The following is a 22281-nucleotide window of genomic DNA, read 5'->3' as shown; positions in this document are numbered from 1 at the left end:
TCGAAGTGGACGGGATCGGCAGGGCATGGCGTGCCCCTACTTCTTTAATTCCAAACATTCCGTTCCCCTATTTTGAAAATGCGTCCTAGGACGCAAGAAATCGCCATGGCCTATAGATTAAGCTTGGCGCTCCTGGCGTTTGTGACAGGCGGGGCATCAGAGAAGTAACAGGACTCTGTCTTTTCCTTCTTGCCCAGAGAAGACAAAGACAGTGCCCACTTCTGCCTTGCCACTTCAGCTGCCCCCTCCACTCTTTCCTTCTTCCCTCTCTTTCTGTCTGGCAGTTCTTCTCTTACTGAAACCCGTGACTTCAAGAAGCGGTTCTCCCTCTCTTTCCTCTCCTTTCTTTTATTTGCTCCCCTGTGAAATGAATCCAAAAACGAAAAACACTTTTGCTGGAAATGTCGTCTTTTTCTGACATTTTAATTCCAAAGTCCAGCATTCGGAATAAAAAGTTAAAAATAGGAAAAATAAATAAATTAGTAAATAAAGTAAGACAGAGTGGTAGCAAACTGACCAGATTGATTTTATTCACATCCAAACACATTTGCGCCACTTTTACAGAGTTTGCCAGTGAAGCGCTATTTTTGTGTTCTTGTCTTTGTTTTCCCTGGGCTTGGAACTAGTGCACCAATCCTGGAGGTACTGCAATGCGTGGTTTGGAAAACAAAATGTGTAATGCGACTCTGCGTTCAGGGACGTGGTCTTTTTACCATACTGCTTACGTTTTGTAAGGATATAAGCAATGGACATTGAAATAGGTCCATTCAGGGTCCTGTAGTCATGTCCTTAACTTTTCAGACAAAAGCACTCACTGATTTCTGAATAGTGAGTGTAAAAGCGTTAAGGTAACCATGATGTTTCTGCTTACATTTCACATGGTGTGCTACATTTTGCATTCCCGATGAATGTTAGCTTTTGCCAGGATGTTGTTAATTTTTTTTTGTAGGCCGCATATTGCTCTTGTCTAGTGCGTAATTTAAATTGAGCCGCATCCAGGTGTTTATAGCCGGCAACAATTAAGTTGTAGTTGAAGGCAGTGTGAGTTTTTCTCAGTGGGCCAGTATGGTGTTCAGTGGGGGAGACGGTGTGGCACTATGGCCAGAGCAGCTGAATTTGGAACTGGGGAACCAGGTCCAGCCTTAATAACCAGTTCACCAGACCACTCTCCTGAGGGAACACAATCCCATGCTAGACCTTAGAAGCTTGGTAAGACCTTAGAAGCCCTGGTGTCGTAGCACCAGCAGGTGGACCCTAGCATGACAAGTGTAAGTTAACCTTCAAGGCTTGTCCACCACAGTCCATACTGATTATTAAAGAGAACCCCCAACCATGGTATTACGTTTTCAATTCTGAGTTTTTGTTTCTCCAGACCAATCACCATTAAACTATACAACCTACTAGCATGGTTGTCATGTGACTCCTACACCTTGTAGTCCTTAATCTTATGTAACATTTTCTACACAGTAATTTACACACATATTGATTGTCTCTGTGTAATGTGTGTGATGTAAAGTGCTCTGACTCCGTACAATGGTATGAGTGGCACTGTAAATCAAATTAAATGCATCTGAGAGAGAGTGTGGTTATGGAGACTTGAGGGGCACTGTTAAAGGGTGGTAGTGAGGGAATCCATGGCAGAGGTGGTCATTGGGGGGCACTAACAACAATTAATGCACAGGTCGCCACCAATGCTATGGTCGGCCCTACCCTGCAGTATATTTTCTAATATTTTATTATTTTGACATGTGTACACATGCTAACAGACCCTGGAAAGATTTTGCCTTATTGGTACCAGTGTAACATACAAATGCATCAGTGAGAATGATGATCAGTCAACCTTTGCAATAGGCCATCCACTCCGCAGCAACACAAGTCACATGTTTTATTAACTTTTGATACGCTTACGCTTCAAACTATTTATTAGTTTAATTGGTCAGATCATGCAAAAGATCTAGTAATATAAGGCAAGTATGGCGGAGCCATAATTATATAGGAAACATTTGCAAACAAGCTTATTTTGCCATTCATGTTTGAACTGATGTCATGGAAAAAGGGAGAAGTGCTGATGACTGAAACTCCATGGCTCGGAGACAAATGGCTTGTGCTTCCACATTTTATGGTATTTGGGACATTCTGTGATTAGAAGCATATCCTACTTTGTGAATGTATTTTAATGTCAATACCTCATTATAACCTTAAATAATCAATGTAATCCATTGGTTGATTAAACTTGGGAGTGAAATGCCAAACAAATACTAAAAATTGGGATGATTGCGCATTCTGGCCACGCCTCTGGCACCACCCACTGATCCAATCCTTGAGTTATTCCCGGCCTCTGATTCTCCGCCCACAGTTCCCCTACTTTTTTTCCCCCACTTCAGCCACTGAAGATAGGCCATTGGTGGCAGAGTATGGTGAAGGTCTGGTCACTAAGGCAGAATATAGTGAAAGATGGGCTACTGTTGGCAACGTAAAGTGCATGATGGGCCACTGACGGCAGAGTGTAGGGCGGGCACAGGATTAATCACAGCCAACTTTGCCAGAAGGGAAGTGAATCTGTTGGACTTCCAGACTCGGACTTTCCCGTGGACGGATTAACTCGCTATAAAGTGTACTGCGCTGTATTGGGCGGACTGCGCTGTATTTGGGCGGAATGCGCTGTATTTGGGCAGACTGTGCTGTATTTTGCACTGGTGAAGTGGTGACTCTTTTTCACAATAGATTTAGTAAAGCACACCCCTACTGCTGCTAAATTGCCGCAGCACATGTTGCGCAGCAGAAAGATAGAAAAGTGGATCTTTTTGGGGCAAAGTATGCCAGTCGTAGTTTGCACTTTGTTGAACAAACAGATTAAATAGTACCTCAGTCAAACATCAAAATTTCCATCTTTACCCATCAAACTTTTTGAGTGCTTAATTAGTCCAAAGAAAAAAAAACTTTTTGACTTCGGTCTCCAAACATACAATATGCAGAGGGGCAGTGCTGGCAGAACACAGTGCACAGTTGCCAGGGCACCATCAGTCTTTGCAAAGAAGTTTGCTTCTATCACTACGTCTCCCCCTCTCGCTACAAAGCGGCATATAGATAATGTAGGCATGGTAGCCTAGACCACTCTGAAGGAGAATTGTGTGTGAGAGAGCGTTTCTATATGTGTATTTGTGTGTGTGTCTGTGGGAGTGTACTTGTGTGTGTGTGGCCCCTGCTGGGAGCAACACTCTGTCCAAGTAATTGAGAGCAGAATTTGCTCTCTTAGGGCCTCATTTCTGGCTTTTGGGATAGGGCAGCGCTGATACGCACCTTGCTGCGCTTCCCTACGCCAACGTGAAAGGGGAGCAATGCACTGTATTTAAGCAACACGGTGTATTTCTGTTCTTTCTGCCTGCACTGGCGACGTTTTGGCAGCCTACCACCAACGCAGGCACTCTTGCACCATGATGCAAAGGTGCCTTAATTGCAGGCAGAATTGTTTTTGTGCATGTAGTGGCACCTTCCTGAACGAAAACAGTCTGGAAAGGGGTGATCCACTTCCTATGGGTGCTGCATTGCAGCACACATGGAAAAAGGAAAACAACTGTGAGAAATTACCATATTTCTACATACAAAAAACACTGCTGAGCAGAATTACATCAAATTTGCCAGAAAACCAGATCTTTACTCAGAAACTGTGCTTTTATGATATGATGTCAACCTGTTCAGCTATTACTGAGAATCTAAGGTTCAAAATATAGTGATATCTGTATGGTTGGTCCCATGGGAAGGCCACATTACTCCTGCGATACCTTAACTTAAAGAAACTATTCATTAAGATTTTGTAGAGAGGGTTTTCTTCCCATCTGCCCCACAGGATCGGTACTGGTCAATCTGATTTGCTGTCCCGAATATGAAATTTTCTAGCTGCCATTTCAGGACACATGTCCTGAGTAAATAAAAAAAATAAAGAGGGTAAGGTAGGGTAAGGTAGGGTTGCACTGACCCCCTAACCTTTACGGGGGTCTCCCTACTGGGGCCAAAATGTTTATTTTTCATGCTGCAGGCCCTGAGTGTTAGAAATTGGGTTTCTCATTGAGGGGATGTGAACTCTTGTCAAGCATCAACCACAATCCTTTCAGGGTGAACCACAAAAGTCACCAAATCAATATATGCTTAACCCTCTGGTACCTTGGCATATAGGCAGTCAAGGCACTGTGTTATGTATTTATGCAGCATTCACTTAGTAATAAAGAGAAAACACAACATAAGAAAAATACAAGTACAATTTAGTAAATAATCTAAGACCAAAATGACAAAAAATCCAATCAGTAGAACGAAGTTATGAATTTTTAAAGTTTAAGGTGAAAAATAGCACCCAAAAACAAGCATCATCTGCAGGTATCTGGCCATGCAAGACCAGGGCAAAGTCAAGATTTAAAGATGGTTTAAAGTGATGGAGTACAGATCGACAACACGGAATGCGGTTCGACTACGCAGAGTGGATTGCGCCCAGTCTCGGCTTACCCTGAGATTTAGAAGAAATGTTGAAGAAAATTATCTGAGAAGGTAAAATTCAGTGGGGTAAGGCAGCCGGCGGCATCTGATGAGGAGGAGGCATTGTCGAGGAGCCACGGGCCAAGTTGCAGTGAAGATTTTGCTGTTTGAACTTTGTCATTTTTTTAGGAAGTGAAAAACCTCCAAAAGGACAACGTTGTAAGCTTTAGCCTACAAGGGCTCCACGGGGCCGGATACACTTCCAGAGAGGAGCCTCTGAACAGGATTTACTGCTATGAAGATAAACATAGCCGGGGCTACTGCAAAATCAGTCCGACTGGTGATGACCCTCACTTGGAACGGGGAGCCGGTAGGTCCATGTCTCCTATCAGTTCTCAGACCACTTTTTAGTCAAAAATTTGCCAAGTTGCAAGTTTTCGTTTTTGGAGGTTTAGACACATTATGCACCACTTTCAGGCATCCAGGACAGGGTGGGCACCATTTTCAGGCTAGGACTCACGTCTGACAGGTTCCAGGTGTGGGATTAAAGTTATTTGACCTTTTTGTGTCCCTGTAGCTTTGAACAGGAGGCCAGCCAACTAGCCCATGGTGTTGCTCTGGTTCTCCTTGGTTCAAGCAGCAAGGCAAGCATCAAGCAGCAAGGCAGTTCTCTGAGGGTACAAGACAGGCTTAAAGCAGCAGGGAAGCCCTTGCATAAACAATACATGCCTCAAACAGCAGGGCAGTCCTCTGCGGAACAAGGCAGTCCTTTGTCTGTAATTTCTGTAGGCCAAGGAGTGCACTGAAGACTTGGTCTGAGGGTCCAAACATTATACCTGGTGCCTGCCTTTGAAGTGGGAGAAACGTCTAAGTCTTTCTGCCATCTGGTTCGGGAATTTCCCCTCTTTCCCTGTCCTGCTTCAAGATGTTTAAGGTGACAAAAACCTGGTGTCAAGTTCTTTGTGATACCAGATGACACTTTACAGCAGAAGTACTGGTTCCTGTGTCATCAGTCCCTTCACCCTCTGTCCAATGATGGTGACCCACTGCCTGTACTTGGAAGTGTTTGAAAGCATGTGGCTTTGGGAACCATCTCTGTGTCACCAAACGCACTAGGGTAACCTCTTCTCTACCTTTCACACTAACTGGAGCAATCTCCTCCCGAAGCCCTAAACTGGCCAACTCTTGAGTCTGCCAACCAGTGGGGGTGTGTGCCTTCTTCAGACACATGGCATTCCCTTTTCTGTGTCCATATATGTAACTCATACCACTTCGGGATAAACTTTCCTTTTTTCATATCAACAGACCCATTCTTTTCCTGGTCAGGTAGGGGCTGGGTCTCCTTACCTGGTGAACTGTTTTGAGGGCCTTGAGTGAACTCCTTATCTTTGTTTTTATATCTCCACTCTTTCTTCTGGTGGTTCCCTTGACCATCTTTTTGTGAATCCCCAATATGCCTTTTTGACACTCTAGTGCTAACCCAGAGGTTCGCCTTCTTAGCATGCCTCTTGGGGTCAGTGAGCTTGCCATCAATCAGGTGTTGGCGCAACTCTGTAAAGCAAGCACTGAGCATGTGCTCTCTCAAGATTAGATTAAATAGCCCATTAAAGTCACTCACTTTACGGCTGTTCACCACTCAGTGCCTTGCTGGAGTAGACAAGAAAATCCACCCAAGACAGGTTTGACAATTTCTGACTCTCCTTGAACCAGATGCAATATATTGAAGGGGACAGTCCAAACTTTCTGAATAGAATGGCCTTCATGGAAGCATACTTTGTCTGATACCCCACCACTAGTGTTAGAAACGTCCTTCCCCACGGTGAGCATGTGTTTTCAGAAGCTTGATCCCCAATCCTCATCTGGACATGGTGCTTCCTCAGGGCTACCTCAAATGCAGAAAACATTTATATATCTCATCCTCTACAACATAGCGAGGCACAACGCCTTGTGGTATGCAGACTCTCACTTCTCCATTGGATACTGGATTGCTGCCACTATTGCTGCTGGACTCTACTGTTTGCTTAGCTTTAAGGTTCAGCTCCCTTAGACTCAGCTCATGAGCCAAGACCAACTTTCTTTCAGCCAAGGCCCTCTCGGTCTTAGCCTTCTCTTCCTATAAGGCCAGCTTCTTCTCCTTTACTGCCCTTTTGGCTGCTGCCTGCTCAATTCCGAGTTTGACCAGCTGCTGGCTGAACTCTGTTTAAGCCTTCCTGTCCGCCAACTCCTCAGGGGACAGGTTGTGGGAGGACGCACTGCTCCCTGCCTTGGCAGGGGGGATCCATTCCTGCAACCAAGTTTTCCTCCTCCTCCTACGGCTACTGCAGCTCAGGGTCAGTGGCAAGGCCCACCTCCTCCTCTAAGGCCACTTCCTCCTCCTCAAAGTTGTCATCCTGTGACTCTTTTGGCATGAACTACATCCTCTTGCCCTCTTCATTGGCACGCAGTGATAGCTGGTGGTCCATCTTTGTGGTCTCCTTTCCTGCATTCAACCCCTCTCCTTGCACTGCAGCTTCAGCTCCACCTTGCTTAGGTCATCAAACTTAAATTTGGAAGGAGGAAAGAGAGCCAAATCAAGAACTAAGGAGAATTTAAAAAGAGGTTGACTTTAATGTCTTATTACTTTTGGGATTTGTATTGTCTTGCAAATCACTGTTTAGTATTGCAATGCCACAAGTTCTGGATCCCACCACTGAGCACAAATGCTATAAATTGGGTTTCTGGTTGAGGTTGGTGTTAATCGTTCTCAAGCAGCACCCACAATCCTTGTCAGGGTGAATGACAAAAGTCACTAAATTAACATGTGCTTAACCCTCTTCACTAAAGCACTCAGGCTTAACCTAGTGGCATGTGTTAAGTATTTATGCAGGACACAAACATTAACAAAGTAAACAGACAACACAAGAAAACCCCCACACCAATTTAGAAAACTAGAATAAAATGTAATAAATGTTTTGAGACCAAAACAACAAAAATCCAATCCATAGAACCTGAGTTATGAATGTTTAAAGTTTAAAGTGAGAAATGGCCAACTATGGGTATCTGATCGCATGAGACTGGGACAAAGTCCAGATTTTAGGTCAACAGCAATGGAGTGTGGTTCTTCTACACACAGTGGATAGGGCCTGGTCTCGGCTCATCTTTGGACTTAGAAGAAATTTTGAAGAACAATACCTGAGAATATAAAGATCAGCGGGCAAGGTGGGGTCTGAGGAGGAGGCGGCATGCTCTGGGAGCCACTGAATACAGCTGACAAGGGCTCCAGGTGACCGGATACCCTCCCAAAGCGGAGCCGCTGAACAGGATTTGCTGCTGTTGAGAAGAACGTAGTGGGAGCTTCTGCAAAGTCAGTCTGACCGGTGATGCACCTTGGGAGGATGGGCGAAGAGGTAGGTCCTGGTCTCCTGTCAGGTCTCAGAACACTTTTTAATGGAAATTCCAGAGTTTTGGCTTTTGGCTAGTTGGACACCTTTAGCACCACTTCCAAGGAACCAGGACTAGATGGACACAACTTGGAGGGTAGGACTCACTTCAAGTAGGGTCCAGATGAGGTTTCAAGTTTTTGAAACTTTTTGTGTCCATATAATTCAAACCAGGAGACCAGCCAACTGGAGTCACTCTGATAGTCCTTGGTTCAAGCAGCAAAGCAGGCCTCAAGCAGCAGGGCAGTCCTCTAAGGGTACAAGGCATGCTTCAAGAAGCAGGGCAATCCTCATGTAAAAAAGGCAAGTCTCAAGCAGCAGGGCAGTTCTCTGGGGAACAATGCAGTCTGTAATGTCCACAGGCCCAGGAGTGTACTGAAGGGTTGGTCTGAGTAGCCAATATTTATACCTGGTGCCAGCCTTTGAAGGGGAGAATCTTCTAGATCTGTCAACTTGTTCTGAAATTTCTCCCTTCCCCTACCCAAGTTCTATGGAAATGTGCTGAGAGTGTTGAGGCACCTCCTTTGAAAGGTAAGTGGGGTGGAGAGCAGCTCTGTCCCTCCCATCCTAATAGGATGAACCATTTGGTCAACACCCAGTGCCCATTTGTCTCACTGACTGGTAGGAATACGGCAAATGCCAACTACAAACTCTACACCACAAAATGTGAAAGCTGAGGGACTTATTGTGTCTGTGACAACAGATCTACCCTACAGGATCATTAAAGATATTAAGATGAGACACCTCACCCACCCAATGTTGGCATGCTTCATCATTGGTGCCTTTTCTCACCTAGGTAGGACACTGCCTCCTTGCTGGCTCAACCGAATTCGGGAGCTCTTACATATATATCTATCTGGACTATATACAGAGGTCCAGTTCCGGATAAAAATGGTTATGGAAGTACCCCAAAAATATTTATTCAACGGGTCTCATACCATGATTAAAAACAGTTCAACCGGTTGCTCAAGTGGAAATCCAATGATTCCTGCATCTCTCGTATGCCAAGATGTTTCAGCTGAATTCAAAACTGCCCACTTGGGCGCTCAACCTTCTTCAAGGCTCCTAGATCTCCCCACCTACCCTCTTTTAACTATGGATGTGTATGTGTTAAAAGAGGCATAAGGCTCTCCTACCTGACCATTGGAGCGAAACCTGTGGGATGTCAGATAAAATAGTAAATTGTCAGCATAATAGCTCTGTTAAACCATATATAGGCGTTAATTCTATAAAGTGCCTCTGTACATATGACACAACTCCCCATTTAAGTCCGGGTTCACAGCATACCATGCATACTTAGACCTAAAAATTCCCTGCATCACCATCAGTGTACACTGCACGCCATAAAGCCAATCCTTGCTCATATGTATTACAATGTCTATTATCCATTTCAGTCATATATGGCCAGGTATATGTGGGGGGGTGTTTTTGGACATGTCTAGGGCATGGCCTAACTCTCCTTACTAGGTTTTTTAACAAGGACCTATCAGCTTGGAAGGAGAAGACGTTTCCCTATTGTAAGACTCTTAAAAACTAAGAAAAAAAAGCTTTTTATAACCGATATTCATCCTCTTGTTCTCATTTATTGCATATCTCCTTCCCCTGCAGACCAGAAAAAAGTTAAAATTGATATTAGGAAATACTTGTCTTGTGTATCTCTTGTGATATGAAAGTGCACTTTCATTAGCTCATCAATGGGAGCTCTCAACTTGGGCACGCAGTACACCATACTATTCTGTATGGTATCTAAAGTTTCAGTATTATCCATCTACTACAACACTCTATTAACACCTGCATGACATACGGAACTGAGCACATGTAACATTACCCCTTTCGGTGCGGTCCCCACTCTTCTTTTTCTCTGTTGCTCGCCAATCCTCGAGCCCCAAAAAGGGTTCCTGGTTAAGAATGCTCCTGAATAAAGCCTATTTGCATATCATCCGTATCCCTGAATAGACCGTACACCTACAGTTACTTATAATGCCAAGTGAGTAGCTACACCAGTAATACCAAGATTGCTCTCCTCCAACTGTGTTGTGATCTGCACTCTTGTGTCCCCTTCTGGACACCGTACCGCTGCAAGCCTGTCACCAGTTGTCAGTTTGGAATGTTGGCACTTGACAGCTGGTGACTCACTGAGCAGCTGTGTATCCTACGCTCCGCACTTCAAGGAGCCTGTGTTGGTGAAGTTAATAAATAAGTTGCTTACATCACTACAACGTGTCCAAGGAGAGTTCCTTACAGAATTTGGCGATGATCACCAAAACGTGAATCCACAGGAGATCCAAGATTCTGCGCAGATGTACTAAGGACTACTACACACCTCTTTTACGATACCTGAATCGTATGCAAGAACTGACTATTAGAAGCCATTGCCACATTCGGTAACATATTGTCAAGAGGATTACAGCAAGCTACTTAAAGACTTGTTTTAAGGTCAGTCTGCGCGAATTAGTGTGATCTGCATAGTACTGCAACCTAGGAGTGCACGCCTGGATGAACTGCTACCTGACAGACTTTCTTGAAAATATTAGGGGGTACGTGAGAGCAGGCTGTTGTGTACAACAGTGTGCTGTGTCAAACATACATTTCATTCATCAGCACACTCTGACTAAATCACTGGTTTGCCATTTGTCACAAGTTTGATTGGGACATTCCGGATCCTGGCATCAAATGCTCAACCCTTAAACTTTAACCAGGCAGCGTGAGGAATTCCTGTCACACTGCAATTAGAACGGCGGCGCCTCACCGTTTATCAACTGTGACAGTTTCACGGTTCTCCCACGTCTTTAGCCAATGGTCAGCTGCTTCTCTTGCACATACGTCATATTGGCCTGTGCATTTAAATGAATTTCAGTGCTCTTCAACGCTAATGGATCGGCACAGCATAAGTATTCCTACTCCAAAATCGACTCACCATACATAATCGTACCGGCACATTCAGTAGGTGCTCATACACGCGATCTGTGCTTTCCACAGTTTAATTAATTGCTCTGATACTTTTTCACTTAACAGCGGATCTTTGCCTTGCATCCCTACCAATTTCTTAGCATTCTCTTCTCCCGCAGTCATGGCTTCAGGCTACGTGTGGAACCTTTCTCCTCCCCAGTCATTCTTACCAGCAAGGGGTGAACCTGTGCTCAAGTGGGAGGAATGGAGAGAATATTTCAATAATTACATTTCCACATTTGACGACGACGCGGAGTTTACGGCTGAGAAGAAGTACAAATTATTGCTACATTGTCTGGGTGCGGGAGAATTAAGGTGTATTATAGCATAAACAAGAAAGTAAGATGAGATGGTGAAGAAGATGTATTTTAAAATGCCATCGAGGATCTTAATGCCTACTTCAAACTCACCGTCTGTGTAGGGGTGGATAGATACAAGTTCTTCCACAGAAAACAGGGCAAGGAGGAATCAATTGACGATTATGTGTCAGCACTAAAAAATGTAGCCATTAATTGTCGCTTTGGATATTTACACAACAAATTTATCAGAGACCAGATCGTCATGCAAGGGTCCAACTCTAATATTCAAGATAGTCTATGGGCTAAAGGCGAATACCCACTACAAATAATATAGACATTGCCAGAAAGGCAGAAATTTCTGGTCGCTGCGCCAAAGCTGTTCTATCTGAGAAAAAAGAAAATAAAGAGGAAGGCACAGTGAGTAGAGTAACAGATTATAAACGCGCAACTAAGCAGAGCGGGAACAACAGGAGTTTCAAACCAGCCTTCAACAAACCGCAAAACAGCAACAAGAGATGTTGCTACAGATGCGGGAACTCATCTTGAGGCTTTAACCTGTTCGATGATGCCATCTTGGAGACGCTTGTCTAGTTGTGCTTTCACCTCATCCTTATCGGAAAAGGGTAAATTCCTTGCTTTGTGTACCACTGGGATGGCCTTAGACTTGAACTGTATTCTGTGCTGTGCTGGTACCCTTTCAAAGCACCAATTTCACCACTGAAGATTCTGGGGAACTTGTTTAACAAGGCCTTGCTGTAATCTTCATCATTTTGGACGTCCAAGACAGGGTCAGACTTATTGGGGTCAAGTATGATTCCTAGGTTGCCTTGATCCATCCATCCTAACACTGTGGATACACAGAGTTTGCCTGATGACTCTTTCCCCTTGAAGGCAAAAATTTTTATTCTCTAACCGCATACCTCTATAGGGTCACCCATAAATGTTTTGATGGTGATGTCTGCTTTATCCAGCTGTCTTCCTAGGTGCAGAACCACTTGTCTTCCCAGACTTTGTTGTTGACGATGGTGTAGGGGGAACCAGAGTCTGCCACAATACGTATCTCAACTCCCTCAATGGTCATGTCACAGACAGGCTTCTTTGCCTGAGTGGTGCTGGTCTCACTGACTTTGGAAACACACTTGTCATCTATGTTTAGGACAAACATGTTAACGTCATCGTCGTCGGACGTGTCAGAGTAGGTTGCCTCTTCCCCATCAACTAGTTTGACTGAGCCTGCAGTTTTCCTGTGACACACGTTTTGAAAGTGTCCAATGACACCACAATCTGAGCATTTTACACTGCAAGCAGGACACTTCTTGTCATCGGCCATATGAAAGAAGCTACCACACCTGTAGCAACGCCTCTTGTTGCTGTTTTGTGATTTACTGAAAGCGTGTTTGTAACTCCTGTTGTTCCTGCTCTGTTTAGAAACGTGTTTTGAATCCGTTACTCTACTTACAGATTAATCTGCTTTAGCGCAGCGACCAGTAAGTTCAGCCCTTTTTGCCATGTCCATAATGTTTTGTAGTGGGGATTCTTCCTTAGCCCATAGACTGTCTTGAATACTTGTGCTAGACCCTTGCATGACGATCTGGTCTCTTATAAATTTGTTGTGTAAATCCCCAAAGCGACAATTAATTGCTAAATTCGTAAGCGCTGAGACATAATCGTCAATGGATTCCCCCTTGCCCTGTTTTCTGTGGAAGAACTTGTATCTGTCCACCCCCACTCAGACAGTGGGCTTGTAGTTGGTATTTAGGCCATCAATAGCGTTTTCAAATACATCTCTGTCACCCTCTCCTCTTACTTTGTTATTTATGCTATTATAAACCGTAATACCTCCCGCACCCAAAGACTGTAACAACATTTTGTACTTTTTATCGCCCTTAAAGTTCTCATCGTCATGGAACGTGGATATGTAATTCCTGAAACATTCCCTCCATTCCTCCCACTTGAGAACGGAGCTCATCCTTTCCTGGTAAGAATGATTGGGGTGGAGAAAGCTTCCACAAGCACCCAGACGCCATGGCTGGGGTAGGGAGAGCTCGCTAAAAGAGTAGAGAGGAAACAGGAGCAAGGAGCTGCTGTCTTAGTGAGGAAGAAGCAAGAGCAATAAACTGAACTGTAAAAGGCAACAGTCATGCTTATAAATACATACAGGCAGTGCTGGTTGAGAAAAAAAGATGAACTGTGAAGCGACTTTGTAGTAGTAACAGTTAAGCTGTGCCCATCAGCTACAAACTCATCACAGTTACTGCTCAGTGGTCGTCAGCAAAGGTACACGTAAAGCAGTAAAGGGCCAAGACACTGCTCTATAGTTGCACACAATCTAGCTTGTGACAGCACCTGAACACAACTTGAAGATGTTTAAAGTTGAGTGATCGTTCGTGGAGTTCGTAGTGCTTCCGTTTCTCCGATGCGAACTGCTTTAGAAATATTATCAGTAAAAGCACTGGTAACCAAAGGTGGCGCCACGCAGGGAGTGTAATGCGTCACTGGTAGAAACTGAAATGCTGTCCTGCAGTAAGTGAAGATGGCTGCCAAGAACGTAGGCATGCGTGCAGCGAGATCAGCTGCAGTGGCACGCTTCAGCTGGAGGATGACGTAAGCGCTGTAGAAGCAGATGACAGTTGGGCGAAGACGTTGGAAATTCGTAGAACTGTCAAAACGGATTCAACGGTGAGACTCCCTTGTATCCCCATGCTAACTACGGAAAACTGTGGTTAACTCACCTGCTTCCCCGCATATACCTCGGGGAAGTCATACTTCTTCCGTCAAGTACGTCAGTTGTGGGAGATCATGGGCATTGTAGTACCAAAAATTTATCCGTCTGATCTCCGGTGTGATAATTGTTCTTTTTGTTACGTTATTATATTGAATTCATACATCTTGGCATGCTGCTAGGAGTGTGTAGTGTCCTGCTGTGCACATTCTAGTGTTCCGCCCAGTGTTAACCCACACTGTACACACACCCATCACAGGCGTCACCGGTCAGGTGACCCTGCAAATAAAAGAGGTCGGGCGCACGTTGCCTGGGCCAGTTATCCAGTATACATCATGTGTCTGTGTAATTCACCTTAGTAGCATGTGGGCCCAGGGCACACTACAGAGTGCACATTTATTAAATCTGAAGTGTGTGTTTCTCACCAATACAATGGTTAATTTCTCTTTTATTTATGTTCTCCTAATCTATCCATAGCATGTTTTTTTGTTAATCACCCTCAGATCTTGTGACGGGCAAACCCTTTTTTCTTTAATATATGTCTTCATCTTTCTTCAGCCCAAGTGAATTCCGGGACTTGGTTTTGGGTTGTTGGGATATTTCATATAACAGTTCACTCTCCGGCTTCAACTCCACGCCTTGGTGACCTACTAAACGAGTTTTGTTTTACAGGTGACTCCAAACTGTCATCCTTCAGTCCTTGTTTATCTGTTCCTAAACGTCACTTCTATATATTAGCCACTTATAAGGCATACACTACCAGTTCCTATAGACAACCCTCCATAGTATTTACAAAAACCTTACACATACTCCTGAAATTAGCAGAATGCTGTACACCAATACAACAATGCATACAATCACGTTGGATTTTGAACCACCTGTAAATGAGCTACCCATAAATTATGCATTTTAAAACAATGCATGTTTCAGAAATGTCACTGAACTTTTGAAAATAAATATCTGCACTTTATAAACATCCAGTTTTTTTAGAAATTGTCTATAGTACTACATGACAACTCTTTAACGCAAGCATGTATACATACATCACAGGAGCATAATGTGTTGTAAGGAGAAGTTTTATTTTTTCCTCACATATTTTCTGAGAACTCATGTATCCTTTTATCTTCAGGAGCTGCACTGGATTCCCATCCGGAAAAGGATCCTTTTCAAGACTTTGCTCCTGGTACACAGACGCTGGGTACCGCAGAGCAAGGATTTGCTTCTATGCTCTATCCAGGTGTCTGCGTTCAGCCAGCCTCTCTGGCCAGAATTCCTAGGATTTTGTGGTCCAGAACAGGGAGCAGGCATTTTTCATTCTTAGGACCTTCAACATAGAACAAACTTCCTTCAGAATCACAGAGCATTTTTGCTACCTCCCAGTTTAGGAAGAAACTGAAAGCATGGCTTTTTAAACAGGATTAGTGGTTATCGCTTTCAGTCAGTTATCACTGGAGGTGTGGAGCGCCAGGACACTCCTTAGAGTAATAGTAAATATAGAAATGCCCTTTACATTACATTATATTACTTTAGCAACGGCTTTGAATTCATAACCAGATTAAAACATGGAAGAAGAAGGTAGTGCCCCCACTCCCCCATGGCCTGCTCCAATACTTTCAATTTCTTGTCAGGGGAACAGGAGAAGACTATGCTTCTCTCTATCTGTCATGATTATCTTTGCCCATGACTTTATTGCAGAAAATCAGATCTTGTTTACTGACCTGGTCCACAGGATTATTTGGAACTATTTCTCTTGGGAAGGCTGCTTGTCAAAGGAGCCCATAAGAAGATATGGGTCAAGAAGCTATATACACCCCAGAAACAAGGGCAATGCCTACTTCAGAAGAACCATTTCTCAAGATCCACAGAAGAATCAGGTTTTTGTAAATTAGTGTTTTCCCTTTTGAATCTGGAAACCAGCAACAGCATCCTTCTATAGCCCCCTTAGCACCTGATTTAAGGTTCAGCTTGAGGAAAATTGCCTAATTTGGTCAAAGTTGCACCGGCAACATCAATAGAGTAGATCCACAGATATAACATCTTTGAGCTGCATATCTAGACCGAATGGTGACCAAGACTTCAATGGTCTTCAGTGCTATTTTTAAGGAAAGGGCATTTTGATTTGACCTAAATGGCATGCAAGTGTTTCATGTGGTTCCTGCTGATGACTTTGACTTCTTCAGGGTGGAGCTGCAAATTATGTGTTGGCTTGTGTCACTGTGATATTGACCTAGCAATGCCTGCATCTAGCAGTATGACGACAGGCATTATCTGAAGACTTTGTGATGTTTCAAAGCCCATTGTGCTTTGGATGGAACTTGATGGATTTTTATTATATTTCTATGCCAGTTGATGAACTTTGTAACTATTTTTATCTAACAAATGAAATGTATGAATTAGGTTTTTTGTGTTAAATTTGAATATTTAGATGCGGATTGACATCTCAATGAACAACATTGCATCTATGCTGTTTGGTTTAAATATGTGTTTTTAGGACACTAGCAAACAAACCATTTTAATTCCTTTAAATGTGGATCTTACCCTACCCTCATAGGCATCTCAGAGACACATTCATTTTGGTAATCACCTCTGTTACACATTACAAATCATATTCTTGGAAGACTGAATTACTGTCCCAATTTAGCTACCACAGGTGAGTAATGGTTGCTTAGGCAAACCTGTTGTGTGGGCTGAACCACTATTCCTAGCCCAGCCTCCATATACTCACAGTAGGCTGTTGGGAAACAAGGGCAAAGACCAGACTTATCATAGCTAGTAGTGTTTCTTGTAATTCCTTTTCTGGAGCCATCTATCAACTGACTGAAGGATAAGAATCAAACTAGTAGTATAGTCAAAGAGGCTCAAAGAGACACAATGGCAGACTAGTCGTTGAAATACTTTTTCTATAGACAAACATTGTACATTAGCCCCCAGGTTAACTAAACCATAGTACTTTAGTAAGCGCTTTAGTAGCTTCTGAGGGCATGACTCAACCCAGAAAGTTCTAGGGTACTGTGATTTTATTTAGAATATTTCATTGTGTCTTTTCATTCATGTCTGTATTAAAAGACATTGCTCTGTATTGGCACAGATTTTATTATGTTTGTTTCCTATGTCATATCCTTTCTGATTTCTAAGCCTTCTACCAGCTCCAGCGGAACTTCTAATCAATTATGGCATCTGCTCACTGATCTTGTAGCATAGATGTGAATCCGTTCTGGCAGGGGTCCATATCCTTTGGCAGCAGTTGGGCTCCATAAACCAATCTCTTCTGACTGGCTTGCCAAAATATTGCTCGAATATGAATTTACCTTAAATAAATGAAAAGACATAAGGCATTCAGCAAAACAAAGACATGTTGGTTTAATCAAATGCAGCGGCCGGGAGAGTATCGACAGAGTTGTGTCTGAAGAAAGTCTCTCACTGTACAGAGTTTCTGCCTACAATATACACATCACATGAGGTGCAATAAACTTGCATTCTTGGAAAAGCATCTTAGTCATAAATAACAAGTTTATAGTCATTTGATAAGGAGACACAGGTGGCTCTTAACCTTGGGAAGAGCTGGTGTGGGCCAGTATATATGTGTCCAGATGTCTGGTGTGGGGAGCGTGTGATCCAGTGGAGGCTCGCACAGATAACGCTGTGGGACGGTGAGACGGGGCGGGGCGGGGCTGGGTGGGGGGGTAGTGGAGTTCGACTCGGTGGTGCTACGAGTGCAAGGTAAGTGTTTTTATTTATTTATTTACTCTCCACTTTCCCGTCGTATGTCGAACTCCACTAAACCTAAATGTTACCTGTGCGAGCCGCCACTGGTGTGATTACTATGTCTGTTGTGAATGTTGTGTCCTGATTGGCTGAGTGTTTCTATCTGCATGGGGCATTTAGCTTTGTGGTATTTTTGGGGAAAGCGCGCCTCTGGCCAAACGTGTTTTATTGGGGCCAATTTCCTCTGACCTGTTTATGATGCAACTGTCTGTGTGGGATCAATCAGGGTTTTCCCCATGTGCTATTTTGTCTTTGGGCTAAGTGAGACCCAACCAGTGACCTGTCACTCGATAGGCACGTTTTAGGGTTGCAAGGCCTGTCTGACTCTGGATCGATGGGGAGGTCAACTTGGATGAATCAGACAGCAATGATATGAGTTCGGTAAAACTTCTACAAATTAAGTGACGGTCATTGACATAATTTTTACCAACATCCTCAGTATTGTACATACAGTTGTCACAGCGTAAATCAATATTGTCTTGACTGATATTGAAATTGTTATGCGTGCCTACATCATGGCGTACATTGCCATTGTTTTTACTAGTATTGACATTGTTATGCACGCATAGAGTTTGGTATACACTGACATTGCATTTATTGGTATTGGCATTGTTATGTGGGCATAGTTTATGGCATATGTTTACAGTGCATTTATTGGTATTGCCGTTGTCGGGCCTGCATATATCATGGTATAGCTATACATCAACATCGCATTCATTCAGCCTAACAGCTCCATACATAGAATTGTTTGCAAAAGGTAGTTTCTACTCTGTGGGTAGCAACTGCAGGAATTGGAGGGTGCAGTCAGTGGTTCTATTAGAGAACGACATCCTCTGTCTGATGCCATTTCCTTGTATTGGTATTCCTGCTTTCATGAAGGGGGCTGCACGTTCAGTTCCTCGAGATGGCATAAGTAGTCCTCCTATCATTTGAATGCTTCCATTTCTGCATTTGAAGCCATTTACAAGAAATCACCTAGGAAATCCTGTATCTTAAATATCATTGAGGGCTGATTTATCTCGAATTCAGCCTGCTTCTATGTCTGAATATGTCAACCACCATGTTTCAAAATAGTCCTTATGCTGACTCTACATAAAGGGAACATCTGCAGTGTCATCCACTATTTAAACAGCATGTTCCATGTATTAGTTGACTATTCGGATTCAAATAGAATTAGATGACTTGAATTGGATTAGATTAATGAAGTCCTCAGCAAAATACAGAAAACCCTTTCATATGGCCAGATGAACACAACTGACTACTTCCTATTATCACAAGGTAGACCGACCCGTTCCCGTCTACCTAAGCGTTCTTCACCACCCATCTCTCCTTGCACTAGACTGTACCATAAAGCTTGGCCAAGTATACCTGATCAGAATAGTGAGCAGCTTTAATGAACATCAACATTATTTCCACTTGCTAACTCACAATGGGAAATAACTCAAAATGTATACCCTCACGTGCTGCAATTCAAAAATAAATAGCTCAGTATTTGGGATGATTGATATTATTACCAGTTACAACTATTATATTGGAAGACAGTGTGCACAGAGGGTGGCAGCATCTATATGATCTTTGTGGACTTAAAATCAGCATTTGATTTGGTGCCCAGGGACACATTCTGGGCTATTTTATTGAACCTCGGAACCCTCCATACCTCTGTCACCAGCTGAAACGACTCCATGAATGCCCAAATTAGGTATGGTAAAAACGGTGAGCTCACTGATTCCATACCCATAGATAGAGGTGTACACCAAGGCAGCTTTTTGTCCCCGACCCTTTTTTGCCTTTTTATTAATGGCTTAGTAGAGGCTTTGACTGCTGGGAGGGATATCGACGCTCCTAAGCTGGCAAACCGTAAAGTACCGGCCTTGATGTGCGCCGGCGATACCCTCCTGCTGTCAACGTCACCTATAGGAATTCAGAGGGCCTTAGACACTTTCCATCTTTTCTGCAAAAACAGGGAGTTAGAGACCAATTTGCGGAAAACCAAGTTCGTGGTATTCAATGCAGGTAATAGTGTTTGATCGAATCCCTGTCTAGATGAAGCCACTAGAGCGAGTGACAGTTTTTGATTATCTGGGAATTACGCTCACTAAAAAATGGATTGCGGTGCACAAATTAGGAAGGCAAGTTTAAATCTGGCACAGACTATGGTGGGGGAGGTTTGGCAAAGGTACAGAAGAATTGTATTCACAAAACTGTGGGACCGGTAGTGGAAAATTATAAAGCACAAACCAGCGGCGCAGCCCTCTATGGGGTAGAAATTTGGGGCCACCGGCCAACTGACTAACAAAAATTGAGAACTCCTTTGACAGGCAATTGCTGGGTTTCCCCATAAGCTCTCCGCTCCTACCGCTTCGCATGGACCTTGGGGTCAGACCAATTGCTGAGGGTGTTACTCTTAGGTCTCTCCTGTTCTGGCGATGCATATGGAGCAGCCCAGACTTGGCTGCGTATAGAGAACAGTTGACCTAAGTGCTGAGCTTACAGGGTGTGAGCAAAATCCCATGGCTGGTCTTTATCAATAATTCCTTGGCGGCCATAGGAAGGGGTGATCTGTCGATTAATGCTGTAGAAAACTGCTTGATAACATTCAGGAAGGTTCTGATAGACTGTTACAGGGAGTACAAACTCACCCAAATACTGGGTAGCTCTGCAACCGGCTCACTGACTGCAGTGTTTTCAGAGATAAAAAATCAATACAGATTAGAGCCTACCCTTGACGATATTCAGCCGGCCCTTGCCAAAAAGCTATATCTGCAGTTCAGGCATGGGGTACTTCCGTTATGTGCTTTCACAAACAAATGGGTGGGCACACCCACTTTGGGATGTCCGGCATGTAATCATGCATCTGAGACAGAATATCATGTATAATTTTTTTGTCAAGGGTACAAAAAGGCGAGACACCGATGGTTATTGCAGGTATGCAGAAACATCAGCACTAACTCTGCATACAGGTTTTTAAGATATTGAAATATGACACTAGCATGCCTATTGCATATTCAATTTCACGTTTTTTATTTTCCATGCGGTGCGTACGTCGAGCTATTTTAATGTTGGGTCCCACATGATTTGGTCATTTTATTTCAGTATTGGGCCTGGTGCTTTTTAACTGATATCCTGTAATATTTTAGAAATGTGCAAGTTTGCATCTTGTAACCTTTTATTTCCCTGAACTTCTATTTTTATCGGGATTTTATGAAATAACATTGTAAGGCAAATGCACTTTTTTTGAACAATTTGTATCTACAGCAATGAGAGTTTTATTAGGAGAATTGGATGAATAAATTGTGTTGTATTTACTTTGTGCTTTTATGGTCTTAGTGGCCGAAATAAAGATCTTTGAATTGACTTAATAATTAAATACTAATGATGTCACCTTTGCTTTAATCCTACAGGGAGACTGGTTCAATGGTGAAGGAAAACCAAAGCGTCATGGCTGACTTCATACTTCTGGGACTATCAACAAACCCTCAGCTGAATTGTTTCCTCTCTGTGCTCTTCTTCTTCATGTATTGTACCACCCTAATTGGAAATGTTGCCATCATCTCTGTGCTCTTCAGAAGTCCCCGGCTGCACACCCCAATGTATTTCTTTCTCTGCAATCTGTCCATGGTGGACATCTGTTTGTCAACAACCACAGTCCCCAAACTGCTCTTCAATCTCTTTTCTGGCCAAAACAACATTTCATTCTATGAGTGTTTCATCCAGATGTATTTCTTCTACTGTTTTGGAAACATGGACAGTTTTATCCTTACGCTGATGGCATTTGACCGCTACGTAGCGATCTGTAACCCCTTGCACTACAGCAGCATTATGACCTGGCAACTTTGTGTCCAGTTGGTGATTGGTTGCTGGGTGACACTGTCTTTGGAAACAGTGGTTGAGACAGCCATGACTGCCAGGCTGTCGTTTTGCCACTCCAAAGAAATCCATCATTTCTTCTGTGATATCCCACCTATGTGGAAGCTTTCCTGCTCCAGCACTTTCGCCCATCAAATAGTCATTTTGACTTTATTCTCTCTTATTGTCATGGCGCCCCTGATTTTAATTCTGATATCATATAAGAATATTATTTTCGCTGTACTGAAGATTCAGTCATCGCAGGGAAGGGGCAAAGCATTCGCCACCTGCACACCGCACCTTATTTGTGTTTCATTGTTCTACGGTGCAATTTTTTTCACGTACGTCAAGCCATCATCAAGTTACTCTTACGAATATGACAGGGCGATCAGTGTTATATACAGCGTGGTGATCCCCATGGTAAATCCATTCATCTACAGCTTGAGGAACAATGAGGTAAAAGGCGTTCTTCGGAAAACCTGGCATATATTCTGAGAAGCATCACATTCAGACATGAGGATGTAATGATGGAGGAAAACCACCTTTACAACGCAGTCATTACATCCTAATACCTTTAAAACGCAATCATTACATCGCAACATCCGGCTCGCAAGCCGGTCGAGGAGAACGCGGCAGAAGGATGTGAGCAACCCCGCCCGGCTGACGGTAAAGGCAAGCAGGATGACTTTCCACGTCAACGCCCTCAGTTTCAGAAAAAGAAGGTTGCTGCATTAACCACGAGGTATGCTACAGATAGTGAGAACACAGCTTCGGAACCAGTCATGGGCCCTGACGCTGCTAGACAGTGCAGTAG

General features: G+C 43.4%; 1 protein-coding gene across 1 annotated transcript; it reads left to right on the top strand.

Annotated features, from left to right (window-relative positions):
* The first annotated feature begins 21035 nt into the window (after positions 1 to 21035).
* Positions 21036 to 21962, top strand: LOC146796931 (olfactory receptor 1f45-like). Its single transcript, XM_085630268.1, has one exon. It carries the CDS (start codon positions 21036 to 21038, stop codon positions 21960 to 21962), a length of 927 nt encoding a protein of 308 aa, XP_085486394.1.
* Positions 21963 to 22281: the final 319 nt, after the last annotated feature.

This window comes from Triturus cristatus, chromosome 10 (assembly GCF_964204655.1).
Source record: "Triturus cristatus chromosome 10, aTriCri1.1, whole genome shotgun sequence".
Lineage (NCBI taxonomy): Eukaryota > Metazoa > Chordata > Amphibia > Caudata > Salamandridae > Triturus > Triturus cristatus.
The sequence above is the reverse complement of the archived record's forward strand: the minus strand, read 5'-3'. Positions and strand labels throughout refer to the sequence as shown.